General features: G+C 36.8%; 2 protein-coding genes across 2 annotated transcripts in view; one reads left to right on the top strand and one right to left on the bottom strand.

Annotated features, from left to right (window-relative positions):
• cp (ceruloplasmin) overlaps positions 1–21359 on the bottom strand; it is a 442499-nt gene that overhangs the window by 347588 nt on the left and 73552 nt on the right. The gene's annotated exons all lie outside the window — the stretch shown is intronic.
• Positions 1–21359, top strand: part of LOC140311609 (contactin-associated protein-like 4) — a 99437-nt gene that overhangs the window by 59394 nt on the left and 18684 nt on the right. Inside the window, exons 10-17 of the mRNA XM_072389015.1 lie at positions 1446–1617; positions 8640–8746; positions 13660–13779; positions 13885–14085; positions 14976–15138; positions 15449–15576; positions 16109–16279; positions 19624–19842. Of these exons, the coding sequence (XP_072245116.1) occupies positions 1446–1617; positions 8640–8746; positions 13660–13779; positions 13885–14085; positions 14976–15138; positions 15449–15576; positions 16109–16279; positions 19624–19842 (1281 nt within the window). The remainder of the gene's footprint in view (positions 1–1445; positions 1618–8639; positions 8747–13659; positions 13780–13884; positions 14086–14975; positions 15139–15448; positions 15577–16108; positions 16280–19623; positions 19843–21359) is intronic.

The raw sequence follows: 21359 nt of genomic DNA, 5'->3' as shown, positions 1-21359 counted from the left end.
TGGGTTGAACGGACAGGATACAGTTTGAATATAAGGTTAACCTTCATAACATCGATATATAACGTAAGACCAGTCAACTCAAAAGACAAGTCTGTCTCTGACACATTACTAATGACACTCAAAGTGTGATCTGAGTTTTATAACTGGAAATTATGCAGTTGTGTGTCCCAACAGTATGAATTATTACCACGTATTGATTATATCTAACACAGAAATAGGATCAGTCAGGAGCTAAATGTAATTCTAGATAGGCTGTCACACATACAGTCATGGTTTTACAGTTAGATTAGCCATTACACACCAGCAGCCCTGAGGAGGAGTCCTGGGCTCTATCTCAATTTTACAGCACTTTACTTTAAAATCTGTTTTCCAGAGTCAAAAATATTTGAACTGTCAGATGTATGATTTTCTTGCCCATTCCTCCAATTAAATTCTAAGTCGGTGTTTGCAGTTATGATTATTTTGTCATTATCACATGCTTGGATGTCTCCTAGAACTCTGATATCTTTAGTCACAGACTAAAGAAAAGAAAAATTGGCATGAAAACTTGATCTACTGATTTGTGTTCAGAGAGCTACTGGATACAAGTGCAACTGCAATGACAAATATAGTCTCAAGGAATGTTATCAAATTGTCACTAAATATTGCTTATAACATTTAAAATACCCAAAAGTCTGCATATAGAGGTTTGAAGGCTTTTGGGATGAGCTACAGAAAAGATTGTTAAGCTGAAGAGCTTCAGCCTCTCACTGCAGTCTCTCTTTCCTTGTGCCTTAGATGCTGTTTGTTTCACACATTAGAAAATATGTTTAAATAATTTGTGTCTTACCTTAAAAAACATTGTAACAACATGTCGCATCTCATCCTGGATTAATAAAAGACTTTGTTTTTCTAATTATTTCACGTTTTTGGCATTTTTTTTCTTTTTTGAACAGGGTTGTGTTTCCGTTTCTCCACCTTTGATTTTTGCTTTTGACTGGATTGCTTTCTTCATACATGCATGATGCATTTTGCCCAGTGTCTAGAATCCAAAAAACGTTTTATGTTCCTGAATGAAAATAAGCTTAACACAAGGAAAGGAGACACTTGATTAAAATTAATCTATTTTCTAATATATTTTTTGTGGGCTCTATAGTGTACTTTGTAACCAGTTGAGAGAAGACAGAATAACAGGCATATGGAGGGGAATGACATGCACCAAAGTACCACAGACTTGGTCTAGGCTGCTGTAATTAGGACTTTTTTGAGCCTCAGGGACACCTGCTCAACTTAGCGAACTACCTTGAGCCACTATTTTGTGGATTCTTCTTTCTTGATTGTTTTTTGTTTTTGCAATGAATTGATTACAGTTTGTGTTTTATTCGATGATCATCCCAAACTACAATCCTTGGTATATTAGTGAATACAACTATCGGGTGAGTATTGTCATGCATTTCCATCCTCAGGTTGTCCAACTCAGAGGGGCATTCTGGAGTGCAGAAACTCCTTCAGTGTGTTTCAGGGATGCATGCGTCTCCTCACACTGGATGACCAACTTGTTGATCTGATCAAAGTGCAGCAAAGACTCCTGGGAAACTACAGCCAACTGCAGATTGATATGTGTGGCATCATTGACAGGTTAGTACCACCTCAATTATTTCCTCCGTTGTTGAATTGTTTTGTGACAAACAATAGACAATAAACTTAAAAACGTTTCACTTTAATTAAGATGATTATGTTCATTAATATCTTAACAAGTGTTTCTTCCCTGTGTTGTTTTGATTCAAAATTCCATTGTCAGTTTAGTTTTTTAAAAATTTGTGATTATAATTTCTTAGTTTGAGTATTATTAGCAGTTTAAACCTCAGTGCAAATTGATATTACCAATACACTACTTATTCTGAAACTGTGTGTTCTTAATATAGTTAGTAGATTAGTTGGTAATTATGGAGGACTTTACTAAAGCATTTAGTCTGTTTTTTTTAGTTTCTTTCAGAGGGTTCTGCATTTGTAGGATTGGAAATGTATTAAACATTATGACTGCAATATTAAGTACATTTGCTTTTGTAGAGGTGCGTCATTTTCGTTCAGGTGCTTTTATGAATAAAAAGTGTGCTTAGATGGACAGACAACTACAAATAAAATATTCCTAAACCACCAAGGGAGTAACAGTTTTGAGGATTATTGCTAGATCAAATTGTGTAATCTCTCTGACACACAGCTGAGGTTTTTGACTGAAGGAAATGAGCCCATGGTGAGGATAGCTTAAACCCACAGACATTCTTCCACATGCATTTATGTAATAAATCTTATAAATAAAACTTACACATAAAACCTATGTCTATAAATCTGAAAAATCTCTCAGGAGTGGCCAACTGGCTGTTTTTGTAAAGTGGTATAATGCTAAAAGAAAATCCATTCCTGTAGCACAGTCACATCCCTTTGAAACTTACTATTTATTAATCCAATTCGTTTTAAACTCTCTAGCCTTCCAGGCTTACTGTATGCACAGCTAAGTGGTTTGATTATCAGACATTCCAGCTCCTTCTTTGGGTTATTATTAACTTAAAATAGCAAATAGCCAAGATAGTTGTGGTGAGAATACAGAACAGGGCATTGCTAAACAGTTAGGAATTGGTGTTTATATGGGATTAATGAAACCAAAGTTATGTACAGTTGTTATAACAATCTGATCTGGAAAACATTTTGGGGGAAAGGGTGTTTCAGACAAAACTCTGCTATGCCACCTTTCTTCTGTCTTCATTGTATGTGAGTTTGTGAGACTAAATGTTTTCAAGCTCAATAGATGAGCCTGTCAAAAGGCTGTAATTCTGACCTCTGCCTCTGTCAGACACTTGACAACTTAATAATATGCCTCGTCGAAGAGCACATACACATTCTCAAATAAAAAGAAACACAGGTCGCCAAGGGGGTGAGTCTGTGTCTGACTGTCTGTATCTGTTGGTCTGTCAGCCACTGACTTTATGACACGCCTGTTGTTCAATGTGGCCTTGGACCACACAATACTGTGCTTGTATGTGTGTATGTGTGTGTGTGCACATGTGTGAGAGAGATGTGGCAGCTTACTCAGGAGCAGGTGCAGAGCAGACTGAAAGGTTGACAATGCACTCCCTTTCTCCACCTCGCTCATGCTGTTCAGCAGACTGCAGTCATTTGAAGTCTTTATTTAGGACATCTAGGTCTACCTGTCCAGTATAGTGTGCAGATTGGGGGAGCTGGTGGCCTGTGTTGCTTTGGCCACAGGCAAAAAATGAAAAGGGATAGATTGGATTCCTGCAAGCCCTGTGATCAAAGTTGCTTTGTGGCACACTGTCACACCAAGCTAGAAAGTTTCAGCAAGTCATGTAATCGGACTTGTGGTGCAGAATTCCAGCACACTGAATTGGAAATTGTTAGTAAAGCTACTGTAGAAACCTGTTGGAGATTTATAGATTACAAAGTTTTTGCAAAAGTATAACCTGATTTATTTCAGATTTTGGCTACTAATAAGGGCTATGGTGCTGCTCACTATGTCCTAGCCATGTATTACTGTCCAGGAAACAGAATTTGGATTTAGTATCTTGCACAAGGATACATCAAAGGCAATCTTTTTACTGAGGGATGACCTCTCTACCTCCTGAATTACAACTCCTCCCACAAATAATGGTGGTCCTGAGGTGCAAAGAACAAAGTCATTTAACAAGCCACAACAAAACAGGAAAAAAAGCAACTTTGGAGGGGAAGGTTTGGAAAACTTTTTGAAGAAAATTTTGTAAAACAAATTTTAAAAAACAACATTTCATAAAACACATCAACAAAACAAAAATGTAGAGCCCAGTCTTTCTCCAGAACATGGAACAGCTATGTTTGTCCTCATTGCAATATACAGCCTTCACATGACTTCAAAAGGTAATTTCTAACTATAACCATGTATCTTCTTACCTAAACCTAACCAACACAAATAAGAGCACAGTAGAAAAATGACAGAACTTTGGAATATTTATGATTAAAATGTTTAGTCCAAAAGGGGCTCGAGCTCAGGTTTGTGGCTTGACAGTCTGTACATTTACATCACGAGAAGAGCATTCTCCTTTTACTCCCTTTTCTTAGAAGGGCATCTTGTAATGCAAAATATATTTTTAGTCAAACAGAAGTAGATACTGTATGTAAGTATGTTAAAAAAAAAAAAGTTCAGCCTTGAAAAGTCATCATGTTATCGTAGCCTTTATTGTGAAACTTCTATATTTTGTGATGTAGACCAATGCGCTTTTTACACATTTTGAAGTGAGACAAGTGAGACAGTGAGCATTTCCAACATAATCTCATGCTGAACTTGAAATAGCTGTTGATCCAAGATGTAAAATGTTGCAGTTCCTTAATAGAAGCTCAAAAATTGTATAGTTTGTTTTTCTTACTATGTCCCCCACAGAGATAATTTAAGTTTTGATTCCCAAGCATGTCGATGTTCAGCATTTCCTTGACTTTCCACATCTCTTTAGTGTTCATTCAGCCACAAAAAGCTCAGAGGGGGGAAAGAGGTGAGTGCAGAAGGTACTAATACATGGAGCGTACCTCAAGAAATCTCTAGTTTAAGCCTCGCCCTGCTCAACATACAACTAAAGTACATATGATGTATTTTACGGTGAGGCCGGGCTTACATGTCACAAAACACAATGACAGAATTAACTTAATAAAAAAGGTAAAGACAGAATATTATTTGTGATTGAACAGAACCAGTCCATCATAACAAGTAACATTTTATTTCCTGGACTAAAATTCAAATTCAAATATAATTTTTTTTTTCATCCTTCATGTTTGAGTTGTTGCTCCAGAATTAGAGTGTTCTGCCAAAAAATACAAAAACATATTGTTATTTTAATTATACCATTTCACTCTGTAGAGAATGCGAAGTTTACATTACACGTGGGTTTGTCTTGATGACATATTGTATTCCTGCTTTACCTTTTGTATGTAGAAATGTCTGACTTCAGGATAGTGGACCAATCTTTCAAATAATATTTCAGTCCAAGTTCCAAGATAAAATCATATCTTTATTATCAATATATTAACATAAAGTCCACAACACATGACTAAAACAGGCCAAAAAAGGGGAGTCAGACTTGTGGGGGATCAGATTTTGGCACTATAACAGCTTGTTAATCAGCAGATATTGCGATTCCATTACTTCCCATCAGGTCCATCTTTCATATCCTTTCAGCCTCTTCATTTCTCTTTAAATTTGACCATTTTAGTCCAACAAATCAAAAACTAACAAGGCAGCAATGGCAGTCAGTAGGATGGAAAGAGAGCAATCCTTACAAGATGGTGCTCCCATCCAAGCTTGCAACACAGTGTGAATTACATTCACCTTCATTGTTGGGTTCGTCTTTGGATCGTTTGAAGAAGCCAACAGAACTGCATCATTTGCATCTGACTAAGACCGTCATTTCTGTCTAATTCTGTTTTCACTACATTTTCTTCAAATTAAACATTGTGTTTTCTGAAATGCTGTTCTGTTTTGCGCCTTTAGTGTGAGAATACTTAAATATAAAAGGTGAATGAACAACTAAGGTTGCCTGGCTATTCATTTTGTAGTCTGCAGGAGTATGACATCTGATGTGAAAATATATTTTCAATCAGCCAGAGGAATAATAGTCATCTTAACTGAAATGAGTGTTTAAGAATATAATAGTTTATTTCAATTAGAAGAGATTTGCAGTGATACAGGTGAGGAAGTTTGCAGTGCAAGAAAAGATTCAGTATGAACAATTCTGTGCTGCTCTTTGTAGTCGTTGTCTCCTGAACTCATTTCCACTGGTTCATTGTTCAAATACACTTAAAATCAAGTCACTGTTTCCACCTCTGCTGCTCTTTTCCTCAATCCCTCCTTCCATCCTATGTGACACCCAGTCTGACCTCCTCTCACCCATCTTTTTTCTGACGCTCTCTCCCACCATTGTGCACCAGTCACCCTTCCTAATTTCTAAATCCTCCCAATCTTGCCATCTCTTTCATCTTTTTGGCGCTTTATCTCAGGAAGATTTTGTCACTTTAAGCCTGAGAATATGTTTGTAAAGTGTTTGGATATTGTAATACTTGTGCCTGGGGTAGAAAAGAAATGTATGTTGATGTGTTGTAGAGCTTTTTCTGACTTGAGAATCAAAAACACAATTTCTCTCTACATCATTTCACAGTTAAGTGTTTTTAATGACAGTTAGGTTTATTTCTTCCTGAAGTGATTGCTTATACAAGTCAATCTTTGAAAAAACACCCAAGAATGCTTATAAATGATTTTCTTGCCCTCCAGACCATAATGCTTACTGCTCACAGGCTCATGTTTACATTCTCCTTACAGAGCATTACTCTATAATTATCATAATAACAATATCGATCAATCAGTGCTTGCTACCAGCGTTTTTGATTACAACTTTAATGGATTGAGGGACACAGGAGTGTTTTTATCTTCAACACTTGCACTTAAAGGAGGACCAGCTAATCACAGTGAAGGGTGTGTGAGGGTTCAGAAATGATTTTTTCCTCCCTAACAAATTACATTCTCCTCATGTGTAGGTGGGAGATCCAGGACATATTTAACTCTTATAACCTGTGTAAGGCAGTTTTTAGCTGCAGTGACCGGTTTCCAAAGCATGCCTAATTTCTACAAGATTACAAAAAACTGAGAAACACAACTAAGGCCTGATTGTTCTATTCGCTACACTTAAATCTCTGCTGGATGTGCGAGTACAATTTCCCTGCACTGATTGTTGAGGTCAGAGTGTTTTCTATATAAACCCCAAGCACCCCAAGCTTTTCATGCTGAAGGGCCCTGATGAGGTTAAAACAACATGTCAGTAAAGCTCACAGCAGTGTAATATCAAATGAAGTGAGTAAAAAAAAGTTGGGAAATAAACTCAAACTGTTTATGGATAATGCTATTATGGGTCGTTTTAATACTAATTAGATTTATAGCTGTTTGTTATCATTGGTGGTTATTTGTTTCTTAATCTGTTAATCTTTCAAGGGCACAGTTTAAAAGTTGGACTGGGCCTCTGAAAATGCAAGAATCAATCAATAATGGGCAATTTCATGCAATTGGAAAAAAAATAAAAAATACACTTGCATAACACTGTTGGCACAGCGCCTTTGTGTGTTGTATGTCAGCATCTGCACTGCAAATCCAAGGTAGCTCATCATTGTTTAATTAAATGAAATTGGTCCCAGCTAGATATTGCTAAAAATCACTATTTTGCAGCTGTTTCTCAAATTGCTACAGCTTCACCACACTTACCTCCAGTAGCACTGTCTAAGAAGATGCACTGCAGGAGCTGAAATGCGTTTCTTTGCTCTTGTGGTTGCATTTTGTTTGGGTCTTGGAAACAGTGACAAAGAATAAAACAAAGCTGAGAAGTCTGGACTTATTAGTTGGCATGCGATTTAGTCTGTCTCTCAATTTAAGTATTTCTTACATGCCTCACACCCAATGAGGTTTTTCTCTGAGAATGAAGTCATGCCTATTTTTTGTCCGAAAGGAGTCTTGTTGCAGTTGTTTTGTTGCCAGTACTGGATTATATGCATCCATCATCACAACTCTTACACCATTAGTTAACGAAGATTTTAACTTTTTAACTAAATCAAAAGCACTGTAGTGGCAGAGAACAACCTGAAACATCCACCTAGCCATTCATCCATCCATTTTCTATATCTGCTTAATCTAATTGATGGCTGTAGAGCGGTTCAAGCCTGTCCCAGCTGCACTGGGCAAGAGGATCTGGACAGGTTACAGTCCACCACAAGGTAACCCTGGAACATGTAAACCAAAAACATGGAATAAACTTTACAAAACACGGACTAAGAACGAGACGGGAGTCAATTTCACAATGATGAGGACCTGGCAAAGAATGGAGGAAAACCTGCTGTGTAAATTCTGAGGGAGAATGATAACAAACAAGATGCAGGTGTGGCAATCAGCACATTTCGAACAAGAACAAAAAGTACGCTTAACAGAAAATCTGAGGGGTCAAGCTCATGATATCCTCAAAAGCAATGAATATAAACTAACCTTGGAGAAACACAAAAACACACAAATCTTTAAACAAAACAGAAAGTCCAACCTGAACTTAACAAAACCTAATAAAGAAACCAGAACAACCAAATATAAAACCATGACACAAAGAAAAGTAAGCAGAGTATTTTTGTTGGTCAAAATTCTTTTTAAAAAAGATAGAAATGACAGGCACACCTGTGTGAATATGAATGAAAATGATCAGAGGGGAGGTGAGAGACATGTTTGGAAAATCTCTTGGAAGAGAATGTGGGTCATAACTTTAAAAAAAAAACTTAAGAATGGAAAGAATTATCCATCTTTATTAACTATAAACGGGAGTTTTGTCTGTGGATGCAAAACCAATAAAATCATGTTTCAAATTATCTTTGTCTCAGAATATGCAGCAATCTAATTTTTTCACAAATTGCTGAAACTTTCTTTTTTATGCAGCGTTTTAACTGAGTTTCCCCATACAGACCTCCTCATAATCACTGTCAGGTGTGCTGAAGACTGATTTTCCTTTTTTATGGACAACCTTGAGAAACTTTAAGAGAACTTTTACTGATAGTAAGCCTCTCTCTTTCTTGTTTGTATTTCTTTTCTGTTTGTCTCTCAGATGTTCCCCAAGTCACTGTGAACACGGAGGTAGATGTACTCAGTCGTGGAGCACCTTCCACTGTAACTGCTCCAACAGCGGCTACAGAGGAGCCACCTGCCACACCTGTAAGCATGTAATACAAAGAAAAACAGATAAACAGCCACCAAATGACACCTCATATCAGATATTAACTAACAGGAAACTAACAGGAAAAATAAATGGGGATTTCTTTGTTACCTTTTCAAAAAAACATTGGCATAGCTGCATGTTTGTTGTTGCGTAGCATCATCTCTTTTCTTTATAATACACTTTTTGTTTGGGAGGATACTGAGAGAACCAACTGCAGTGGTTTTGAAAGGGAAATATTTCACATTCTTGTGTTCAACAATCCCTTCATGGTATTTTTATTTCATAATGAGCCAAATGCTTACGTAATAGATCTTGGCTGCAGGCAGGCCAGAATAGTATCTGGACTCTGGTACTATGGATCCATGTTGTTGTTGTTGTTGTAACACAAAGAGAATGTGTTTTAACACAGTCTTCCTGAAATGAGCAAAGTCTTCCCTGGCTGGATGGTCGTATATGTTGCTCATTCTTAAGCATCAATGGTTTCCTCATAGATGTGCATGTTACTGCACCAATGCACCTCTATTTCATCAAAGATTAAGGCTTTGGAACTGGTTGAATAGCTAAAAAGTTTCTTAGCTCTTAGATCTGACAGATATTGTTTGCCCATACAGTGATTGTCTCCATAGAATTAGGTCATTTTTAATGCAGCACAACCTGTAGGCCCAAAGATTACCATCAAAGTTTGGTTTTCGGTTTTGCAACATGTAAAGGCCTAAAAGGGTTTGAAAAGTAGCAACCACTTGTAGGCGATTCAGTAAACTGACAAGCTTTCCTCTCATGCATGATCGTATTGATTTATTGTGTGTCTGTTTGCATTAAGAAGGCTTACAAATGGTTTGTGTGTGAGCAGGAGAGAAGAGAGAAAGATGATATGACTGAACTGCATGAAACTAAACTTAGCAATGCTTAAAGAATTACCAAACAATGTTATGTTATGATATGTCATTTTTTGCTCTTAGCTCATCTTCTGTAAAAGTTTACAAATATATATATATATATATATATATATAGTAAGGATTAATGGAAATAATCTTAGTTCTATGTCTTTTAATGTAATGAAATAAGGTTCCTATTAATATTCCAGGCATGTTTTCATTACACTTGCTTTAATAAGACAGAGGCTGCATGTCCCCCAACACTCAATTTCCTTGTGTGATTTTTTTTTTATGCCATTGTTTCAAAACTTTAATTAGCTGTGTTCAATTGGGAATAGACCAAGTATATTGCTTGTACTTCATTATGCTCAGTAAATTAGAATCCTGTTTAATTTAAAGTCCTAAAAGGTCCCTTTTTTTCCCTGACACCTGCAGATGGTCAGCTATCACTAAGCTTATTATTTTGTTAATTTTTAATGTGTTTTGGTGTCATGTAGGTTTTTGTGGCTTGGGTTCACTGTGAAGTGATGTAACGGTCTGCTTTTTGCTGAAGCAAAGGGCCATGGTGACATCAAGACTTTAAAAGTATGAAAGAGTATTCTGACTTGTATTTTAACTTCACTTCACTTTACACCTGTCGCAAACTCTGTTTTGGTATTTAAATTATTACTGCAGACATTTGCTAAGGAAGCATAGTCATAAGTTGGTGCATGTTGCAAATTAATCCAAAGGAGTTTCCCTTTCAGACTACAAAATTTATGGAGGGTATTATCTAAATGAATCATGCAGACTGATTTACTAAACTTTGCATCACTTGATTCACTGGTGACTTTACCATTATTCATCAGCGTGAAAAAGCCTATTTTAGGTTTTAAAGTGGCTGTCATAGTTACTGTGAGTAAGAGGCACGGCTGTTGTGCAACACTGCTGAGGGAAGAGACTGTGTGAAGACAGAGATTCTCTATTAGTATAAATTTATTTGAAATGTGAGAAGAAGACATTATTAGAACTTATTGATTGTCAAACCCATTATTCTTAATTGATCGTTGTACATAAAAGGCAACCTGGAATCTCTAAGTAGAAGCAGCCAAACTTTTTGCAGCTCTTCCTGTTTAATTCTTTATTTTATTTATTACTTCCTTTTTTTTCATGTACCACAATTTGTGTAGCTGAGAGTTCATCATTAACATATTTACCTGTGTTGTCCTTGAATGAAGAGGAATGTAATGTTCCAAAAATGCACCAGCAAAATTATTGTCACATGCTTTAATTTTCTGGAAGAATATGACATCTCAGGGGTGGACAGTAGACTGCAGTGTTAGATGGCTGATTGATAAGTTTGAAATATTTTCCTAATTTTTGTTATTACATGTAAAAATATGGCTCTTCTCCACTTGTGCATGCTGTCTGATCCAAAACCATAAAACAATTTATTTTCACTGCTCCTGGTTAACTTTTTTGGTCATGATCTAAATGAGTTGGTTGCACCAAGACAGGCAGCAACCTCTGCTTCATCTGCAATGAATGAACATATAACCAACATAGGAAGCAGCTTAGCTTGAAGATTATTAGATGGAAGGTAACTATACAGATGTATCATGACATTTTAACTGGTTAACTGTTTTCTTAAGAAGCCCTTGGAAGCAGGATCCTATGCCAAAAAAATCAGTTATCTTAATACTTGTTCTCTTTTCAAATTGTCAAAAGTGAGGTCTTCTACAGCCAATACGCACTAACCTTCGAGCAAATGCATGACTGCAGTTACTTACAGCACTCGCACAAGAGAATATTATAGAAATTATTGACAAGAAACAAAATCAGAAATCACTGTCATACTGGTCAAGATCTGTGAAATTGTGTGTTTTTTTTAATATTTTAAATTATGTCACCTCTTTTTACATTTCCAATTCATCGTATCAGGCTTCATTTGCTCTAAAAATGTGTGTTTGCACGGTCCAAAGAATAAAGGATTCTTATTCCAAATTCTTTCTTTATAAATAGTAGTTTATCTGGGAGAAACACGTGTACCCTTGGTTTTGTGTGTATTATCATTCATACATCTGGACCCAGGTATTTGTCTGTGTGTTGAGGTTTGTGGATCTACCTTTGTGTTGGAGTCTTCTGTCCTCCTCAACGTGCACAGAACAGTATAAAGAAGGCAGCTTGCAATCTTTTGCATCATCCCACAATGAAATTGCTGTTGTAGTTCATTGGGCTGATGTGTCCAGTGGCCTTCTGGGTCTGGATTTTAACCCAAATGTTGTTCCTGATATCTGAACCAGTGGCTTGGTGTTGTTGAGAGTTTAGTGCTTTTCATATCCACTGTGTAGAGGTTGGCCACAGGTGACACTGGAGATGCACAGCTGCATTTATGTCAAAAACAATCATTGAAATAGTTGGTGGATTGACAAAGGTCTTGTAGAGCTGCATCAAGATGGCTCTTTGAACAATACCAACCAACTTCACCTCCAACTAGATCTGTGCTCTGACATAAAATTAGCCAGAAAAATAATAGCTTTCAGTGATGCTGAACTTTTAAGTAATTCAATCTGCAAATTCTTCTTCTGAAGAACAGAACAAAGTCTAAATGCCACAGAGAGTATTTGAGTTTTTGTAAGGGTTTATTCCTTGCAGAATTAAATTAAATTTAAAATTGAAATATTTTTCCCATGTAAACATTGTTATAAAGGTCGGCACATTTCAAATACACAAAACAGGCTTCATATTTAATTCCCTCCTATATGTTATCAGGGAAATAATTTGATGGAACAAAGTTTGGAAATATGTCAGAAATGTTTGGGGGAAAGAGAAATAGAGACAAAATGTGGTTTTGGGATTAAGCATGAACTAGAAACCATGACACAAAAGGAGAGTGAGTCCTAAGGCACTTTGTTCTATCCAAATAAATTGATTTCATCGTTGAGACTGCCTACAGAGTTTTAGGTGAGTTCAATTTGAAATTGAAAAGACTGTGGCTTTGATTATACTGCTGGGCATTTATTAAATATTTGGATACTCTAGTGGTGAGATCATCTCTGAGCTGGATCATGACCAATTCACAAGTAAAGGTCTTGGGAAAAGTGAAGAAAAGGAAAAGCAAAATGCACAATGTGCCTATAAGTGGAGTTTAGCAACTCTCAGAAGAATGTGCTCATTTTTCATGGTATCTATTTTTTTAGAGCAAAAATTACTAAACAAAAGCCTTTGTGTTCAAATTTATTTCACATATCTTTGCCTGTCTGTTTAATTGTTACATTATTGCTTAATAGTCCTTTGCAGTTTTCATCTGCACTTGTTCAGGTTACTGCCAGAGGTCACCTCATTTCAAAATGTAATATAGGTATTGATAACAACATGAACAAACAACCTGCACTATAGTTTCTTGGCAGTGGAAAAGTCTATCACAAGCAAAAATGTGTAGGAATATGAATATTTTCTGTCATGTAAGATAGAAGTTTGCTGTTCACATATGACAAATGTGCTCTCACTCTTTGGATTGCCTTCTTTGACAATAAAAAAAGATTTTTCTGCAGTCACCAAATTTCATATTACATGAACAGATATCTCTGTGAAAACAAATGATCGAAACAGTTTGTGACATGGCAGCTATTAGCTTTGGGTGCTTATAATGAGTATAATAGAATGTCTCCAGTCAAAAGAGTATGGCGTCTCTTCTATCCTCTACCTTGTCACATGGTGGTGCTTTGTGACAAATATGCATGCTATGGCTGACTAAATTTAACCAAGTAATAACTGACAGTGTTTCTTCTGTAGGTTGTTAAGTATTTTCAAAATGTATGTAATCTGTTGTGAACGTGTATCATTCAACCTTTCGTTTTTCATCATGTCAGTTGAATCTGAATATATTTCTGCCGGTTAGCCTCAGATTTGGGAACTTAAATGTAGTACAGTGGTCCCAAACTTTGTTTCCAGAAAATCAGTTAGGATTGCTAAAGTTTTTTGGATAGTTGTCATTATTTATTAAAGACTTTGTGATACCGTACTTAATATTCTTTTAATGTTTCCCCCCTCAGCAACATATGAAAAGTCATGTGAGATATACAAACACAAAGGCAACAGTTCTGGGCACTATTACATAGATGTTGATGGCAGCGGACCAGTTAAACCTCAGCTCGTTTATTGCAACATGACAGGTAAAAATCATTTAAATTTTTTACAAACTCTTGATATTTGTTAGTATGAACTATTGTTAAAGACCTCACTACTTCACTCTTTATCTTTCTATGCCTCTCCACCAGAGGATGAGACATGGACTGTGATCCAGCACAATAACACAGAGCTGACCAGAGTTCAGTCCTCCCCTGAAATAAACCAATACTTTGCCCATTTTGGCTACTCTTCTGAGGAGGAGCAGCTTGCATCCATCATCAGTCAGTCAGAGCACTGTGAGCAGGAGCTATCCTACCACTGCAGGAGGTCTCGCCTCCTCAATACCCTGGGTGAGTTTTGTGGAAAAAGCTTGAGATTGAGATATAAGTACAAGTATTTATATAGTTGAAAAAGTGACCTGAAACCTCTGACTAGAAGGACTCACACACTTTTGTTGAGTGTGTATGTGGATGGAGAAATGTAGTAAAAATGGCCACAGGCAACTTCTTCACTATGCAAGGTTTTTTGGATGAGTGAGATTTATATCTGTGACCACAATGGAGTGGTGTGAATTGCTTATGTAGTCAATTTAGGTACTAATTAAAACACAAATAACAATTCCATTGTGTATCATCTCCTTCACATTTTGCTGTAGCTAAAAGCCTAAACTTATTTTTTCAAGTAAATCTTCAACTGCATCCCTTTCTATGTCTTTTTTATACTCCCTTTAAATAAAGACTAGAACACACAACACAGAATGGTTCAGGGAGATGCAGGTAGGAGAGAAAGTAACCAATCTTGTTTTGGTCCATGAACCAGTACTTTATGCACTAAAAAGCCCACTTATCAGGATGAATGTGGAGGAGAGAAGTCTTGAGAGTGTAGGTTCTTATTATCTGTCTATTTTTATCAGGGAAACAGCAGTTGTACTTGTTTCAGGCCGGGCAGGCACAGGGTTGTTGAGTTTTTCTGAAATTCTAAAGGAGTGTGTTGGTACAGTTATATGGAAAAGGAAGAAGAAGAAAGCTGGAAATGATAAATCTTCTGTCTTTACATTTGGTATGAAAGTAAACAAAAGCTGTCAGAACGAAATGTCACAAGCATTTCTCAATCACCATCCTCACATGACTCATTTTCTTGCCTGTGTTGAATTAATTTGAAATTCACGAGTTTTACAGTATAACTCCTGCCTGCAAGGAAAAAGTGGGTTATGTTTTATATGATTGTGTGTGTGTTTAAGATGGTGCTCCATTCAGCTGGTGGGTAGGAGGTCCAGGTCCAGGTCAAGTCCAGACCTACTGGGGTGGAGCTCTGCCTGGGAGCCAGCAGTGTTCTTGTGGTCTGCAGGACAGCTGCCTGGACTCAAATTACTACTGCAATTGTGATGCTGACTATGATAAATGGTACTGTACCCTGCCTTGCTACTGTGCCCCTAAATATCCATGACATAAAACTGTGGAAATGTTAATAAATTCTGTGTCATATTAAGAGTATTGCAAGGCCTTGATCTACTAATTCTTTGTGCCTATCATATGGCAAATTATGACGGAATTTGCTGACAGTTTAGTTGAATTTAGTTTTTTTTCTCCTGTGGGCATATTCACAAGTAACCCTCTGAGAACAAATGACTGCAGTTGAGAGACAGCGTAAGTGTTCTAAATACACCTTCTGCTCTTCTTTGACATTCTTTTTCTAATCCACCATGCACCTCAGGACTGATGACTCAGGGCTACTCACCCATAAGGAGACCCTCCCAGTCAGGTCTCTGGTGCTGGGTGACATCCAGCGACCAGGGTCAGAGGCAGCCTACCAGGTGGGACCCTTCCGTTGTCGTGGAGACAGTAAGTCAGTTTCACTGATCAATACTTTACAATAATTCAATAATCTTTATTCAACCTTCTTCCTACTATTTGTTTTTGTTAATGTAACTTTAGAAAGGCAGCTAATTAAACTACCTAATTAGCAGAGCCCACAGTTAAAATATGACCCTCCTTGTGCTCTTAATAACAACCAGTAATGACGATATATATTGTAGATTCATGTGATAAACTCACTTTTTTTAATTGCTCATGATTACAGCGTTGAGTCTAATGAGTAGATAAATAAATACCTTAAGATAAATCAACACAAATGAGGTGACATAGCTGGGACTGTGACTTTTTTCTTGGATAATTAGTTGAACAGTTGCTTAATTTGTTTACTACATGATTTTCATTATGTAATCATCATTATGAGTTTTTTATGTGAACTTTCTTTCCAGAGTTTTAGATTCAGTGTCTGAAAAAAGGGAAGTTTTACAGCTGTTTATGTTGGAGAACAAAATAAGAAGGTTGCAAAGCTTTGCAGAAACATTTCAGTTTTACTTTCTTGCAGATAACTTCTGGAAGGCAGCATTTTTTGACAAAGAGACATCCTACCTTCACTTCCCAACCTTTCATGGAGAGCTGAATGCAGACATATATTTTCTTTTTAAAACAACATTCTCCTCTGGGGTCTTCCTTGAAAATCTGGGCATTAAGGACTTCATAAGGATAGAACTCAGCTGTAAGTGACAACTCAATAATGTTTTGCCTCAATGTTATAAAAATGTGTTTTCTTCCAAATACTTGGTGATGGGAGACTGTAACAGCATTATGGTTAGTTCAGTCTAATGCGTGAGGTTATACAGAATGACAACATGAGAATATGTTTATCTTAATGCTGATCTGCTGAACAAGAAGAGTTTTGGCCTGCTCATCTTAATTTTGAGTTATATTTCACTGCATAGATACAAGATCTTTCAACCTTGGTTTAATGCACAATTTACAAATGTGAAATGACAAATTCTTTTTTTTTTCTTTGGAAAACCTCATTTTAAGGGATTTCTACCTGTCAAACCTCTCTGTGAGATTGAACTGTTTTAAATCACTGTGTTAACTGACTAAATCATGAAATAACGTTATGGATGACGTTTTCACAAATGACCACAACAGATGCCTTTATTGTTTCAACTATTTGTGCTGCATAATTCCCATAGCAGCAATCTGAAAAAGAAATGGCATTGTGTGCCAGTAAGTTGGATAAAGAAGGCAGCAATCAAGCTAACATTCTTGAAGTTGTTGAAAACTAGAAATCTTCTGTGACACATAAATTATAATGATAAGCGTGCATTATTTCTCCGAACATGATTTTCATGTTAATTTCTTTTCCTGCCATACTATTACACTTTCTTCTTATTTCTTACACGTTCACACTCTAATATACAAGCAAACACACAGTTATCATATGGAAACACACACACAGTGTCAGTCAAATGCTGCCACTCTTCCATAAAGAACCCTTATCATTGTTAAAGCTCAGCATGTACGTTATTGCTGCACCAGCATGACTTGAGATGATTGGGATTATTTAACTTCTAACATAACTGAAGCAATCCTGCGATTCTGCACGAGCACAGCTTCTCCATTACTGCAAAGGAATGATGTTTCGCTCAGACACAGGTGTTAACCACTCAGCTAACTTCTTCCCATAATGTATAGTGCAGGCAAGCAGACAGTGTTATGCTGGATGAATGGCTACAGTGTAGAATTCAGCTCACCTCGCTTTATCATTATAAAGTACATGCTGGTAGGACTTATGATAACAAGTTATGAGCCATGACCAAATGTTTTTAAACTAAATAGTGTGCAAATCTGCACAGGCTCAGAAGAGCATAGAAGCAGACACGACATTAGTGTTATACAGATGTTAGCAGCCAGATGAGATGTATGAAAATTGAAAGTGTTACAGTAAGTCAACCAAACAAAGGTGTGGTGGAGCAAGATTGCAAGAATAGACTGCATGCTGAGACAACCAGATCTTAAATACTCCTAGAGCACTAGCAAGATGCCCCAGGATGCTCTTATAAATTGAATCTATGAGCAGCACAAAAAATTACTATATTTAAAAAATGAGAAAGTTTAATGATATGTCACATGCCTACATGTACTTAAGGCTTAGCCAATAAAAAGATAGATTAAGGGGCAGATCTGGTCTACAAAGTGTCAGTATAGGTAAAATATTTAATGTAACCAATACAGTACAGCAGAAAGGCCTTCAAAGATCTACATTAGATTAGCTTTTCATTAGCACACATTGTTTAAACAACAAAGTACAGTTGACTGTACATTCTTATATCTTCAAATGCCTTCTTAAAATAGAATTTGAAAAAACTGGGATGCTGTCACTATGTCTGCGATATTGACCAAGTAGAGAGAGTCTCAGGTCAGAATTTTAAAGCAAATATTGAACATGAAGAAACAGCGAGTGTCAGTTGGCTGATGTAGGAGTAATTGATATCTCTCAGTGACAGTTAATGTTCAGGCTACAGGGAATAACCTGTAATCTTGTCTTGTCTTTTTCACTCTGTAAAGTCCAATAAAGAAAAAAAAGCCAACTAAAGTAAGATATGCAAATTCTAGCCAAATTACACTGTTTACCGTCGAAGCACGTGAGCACTCCTATTCATTACTGCTTGTGAATATGATAATGAAATGGGATTTCCAATGTTTGTAACTGATGAGTTTCTTGTGTGTGAAGAACTGGGTGTTACGGAGTCATAAACATGTTTGACAATGAACAGCTGAATGACCTTTTAACGGTGCTGAGACTTGGTTTTCAGTACAGTTGATGGACGCACACAAAGAGAAACAAACAAATACAAGTCTGTAGCTGCAGTCTCTCTTTGCTGCCCCTCACTTGTCTCTAAATGATCACAGATCTCTGTCCAGCTGTTTGTCCATGCTGCCAACAGATGGACGGGTGGGAGGAAGTCAGTTCACCTCTCTGCCAACATATGATTATGGAGGAATGAAACCAAATAGTTTTATAGAAAAGTGGCACAATTTGAAGCCAGAAAGGGAAAAAAATCATTATCTTTTGTCATATATATTTTATCTTATAAGGATTAAATACAAATACATTTGGAAAACAAACTTTTTTGAACTTGAAAGTAAAAGATACATATAATGTGACATATCAGTCATTCTACTCCATGCACAGGAAACTGCACGCAAATAATTCACAGGACAGCCTGTATGGTGTCTGGCCTAATTATTTTGTTTTTATCTGCTGTCATGGAAAAATATTTATTCATCAATTCATTTATGAAGTGATGGCAATACCTAGTTTACGTAAGGTCATACAGCATTCATCTTTTTTACACGAGGACAGCTTTAATCCAGTTTATGCTGATAACGGCTAGAGTTACCTTCAACCACTTCAAAATGCTACTATCCTATTTTATTTCATGGATCTATTAAACTGTACAGTGAAAGAGTAAACTGGGAACTTTAGCATGTTAGCTTATGGTGTGCTCCGTGACTGTAAAGTTTATGGTACAGGCAGGAAGATACAGTGTTCTTTTGCAGTTGGTAAAGGTTGTTCTGGAGGTTGGGGTTTTGGAGGCAGGGCTAAAGCACAACAGAGTGGGAGAAAGAGGAAAGAAATTTTAAAGCTGCAAAATTCTTGAGCTACCCCTCATTTCTTTAAAAGATTACAAGAAAGTCTGGCATCTTGGAAGCAAAATATAAAGTGGTCTTAGGCAAATTCTTCAGCCTTTCTGAAGATCTTTCAGTTTTTCTTTGACACTGACTGCTTTGCAAAAGCAAATTTTATCCTTTCGTACTTTATTACTTACAACCTGCCTCAAAGACACAATTTGTTTCCATTTGTTTAGCTCTGTGAAGTCTATGAAAAGTACCAACGATAACACTGTTTGACAGACTTAAAATAGTAGTTTTGCTCCAACAAGGTGATTCCCAAAGAGTTATTAGCCAAAAGCATATCTCGGCATGGTGTGCTTCTTAAACTGTATTTATGATAATTGTTTTTGCGTATTTCTGTTTTTAAATTGCATTACTCTTCATCAGCTTCTACAGAGGTCGTCTTCTCTTTTGATGTGGGGAATGGACCTCTGAAAGTACGAGTGGGGACAAACGTCCCGCTGAATGATAACCGGTGGCACAGCGTGAAAGCTGAGCGAAACGTGAAGGAGGCATCTCTACGTGTCGATAATTTCCCTGCTGCCACACAGCAAGCTCCTGCTGACGGACACATTCATCTGCAGCTCAACAGCCAGTTATTTATAGGTGAGGAGCAAAAGTTTCAGTATTTCCATATGCCTCCAAAACATTTAACTCATGAAGTGAAAATATGTTGGGGGATGTGTAATGTTACATTTCAGGTTAATGGAGTAACAGTTCGTTTGCATTACTGTATTTGTATGGTGCTTTCCATAAGGCACTTTATGGAAAGAGTATAGGAGTAGTACCCTTATTTTGATGTTATCACAGTCTAAAACACACAAGAAGGGGAATTCTTACACAAACACCCACAGCCCAAGGCCATGTGGAGAATAAAAGGTTCCAATTTAGAATCAGTATACTGTTCTTAAATATTGCAAATTCTGCACACTTTGCCATGTATTCTTATTAGGTAGTACTTAGATATGTACTGTATATATTCCACTTCTGCATCAGAAAGTCCCATTCAGGCTGGCAGTCACATATACATCCTGTATGTTTGAAAAAATAAATCTTGAGAGGCCTTTTATAACCCTGCTGGTCGGATGTGCTTAAACGTTGAGAGCAGTAATGATTAGTGCTGATGATACTGAATGCATTTTCTTTTTGCATTTTTATTTTTGCATTGCATTTGCAAAAATATATGATTTTCTTTGCTGAGGACATAATCAGTCCCTGACATCTTAACAATTATTTCTTCAAATAGATAATGTGAAATGGTGTTCTGTTGGTATGAAATCTGCAGTATGCCTTTGTTAAAGCTATACCTACATCTCAACAGAAAAATTTTGACTTTTCAACTTGTCTAACAGGAATAATTGCATTTCACATTGGACCAGACTATGGTTAACTTTAACTCTCTTTTGATCTCTCTTTAACTCTGCGTAAGTGTTTGACCTGATGCCACATGGACTTCCAAATCTTTTCAGCTTAAAGATAAGGGTTGTCAGTCTTTGATGTTTAGCAAATCCCATGAAGAAGCTAAAGCTGACATTATGTTAGTGGTTATCTCAAAAGGTCAGTCAATACCGACAGGTCAAAGTGAATAGTTGTGGTTAAAGACAAATGGCTGCATATTTACCCTAAATGTGTATACACTGTAGTTTTCAATGAATCAGATAAAACTGTGAATTTGTTTAGACTGCTTGCAACCATAAGGCTACCACACATTTGGTGTTCTGTTGAAAATTTACATAGAGAGTATGACATATGTGGGAATAGCTCTGGGGTTGGTTTGCTGGCAGTGGATGTGAATAGGTGGTAAATTAAAGAAAGGAAGATTGCGTAATATCTCCAAAATGTCATCCTATCAGCAAGGGAGTTTAAATCAAGACACACTTGGACCTTCTTAGTGCATACTGACCCAAAACACACTTCAAAGATTTTTTGTGGAATGGATAATGTTAAGCTTTTAGAAAGCCTGCTTGTAGTCCACTTCAGCTTGAAAGCAAAAGCTGAGAGGCACTGTGCTTGAAAGGGGTGTGGTCATAATTCTGCAGCAATAAAAAGTTATTTTGTCATTCTAGGGAGCCTTCACTAGAATCATTAACAAACTTTATCTCTGTTCCTCCGAAATTCTTCAC

Source organism: Leuresthes tenuis, unplaced genomic scaffold (genome assembly GCF_036924035.1).
Source record: "Leuresthes tenuis unplaced genomic scaffold, fLeuTen1.0.hap1 SCAF_7, whole genome shotgun sequence".
NCBI classification, from domain to species: Eukaryota; Metazoa; Chordata; class Actinopteri; order Atheriniformes; family Atherinopsidae; genus Leuresthes; species Leuresthes tenuis.
Note: the sequence above shows the minus strand (reverse complement) of the source record. Positions and strands in the feature narration are given on the sequence as shown.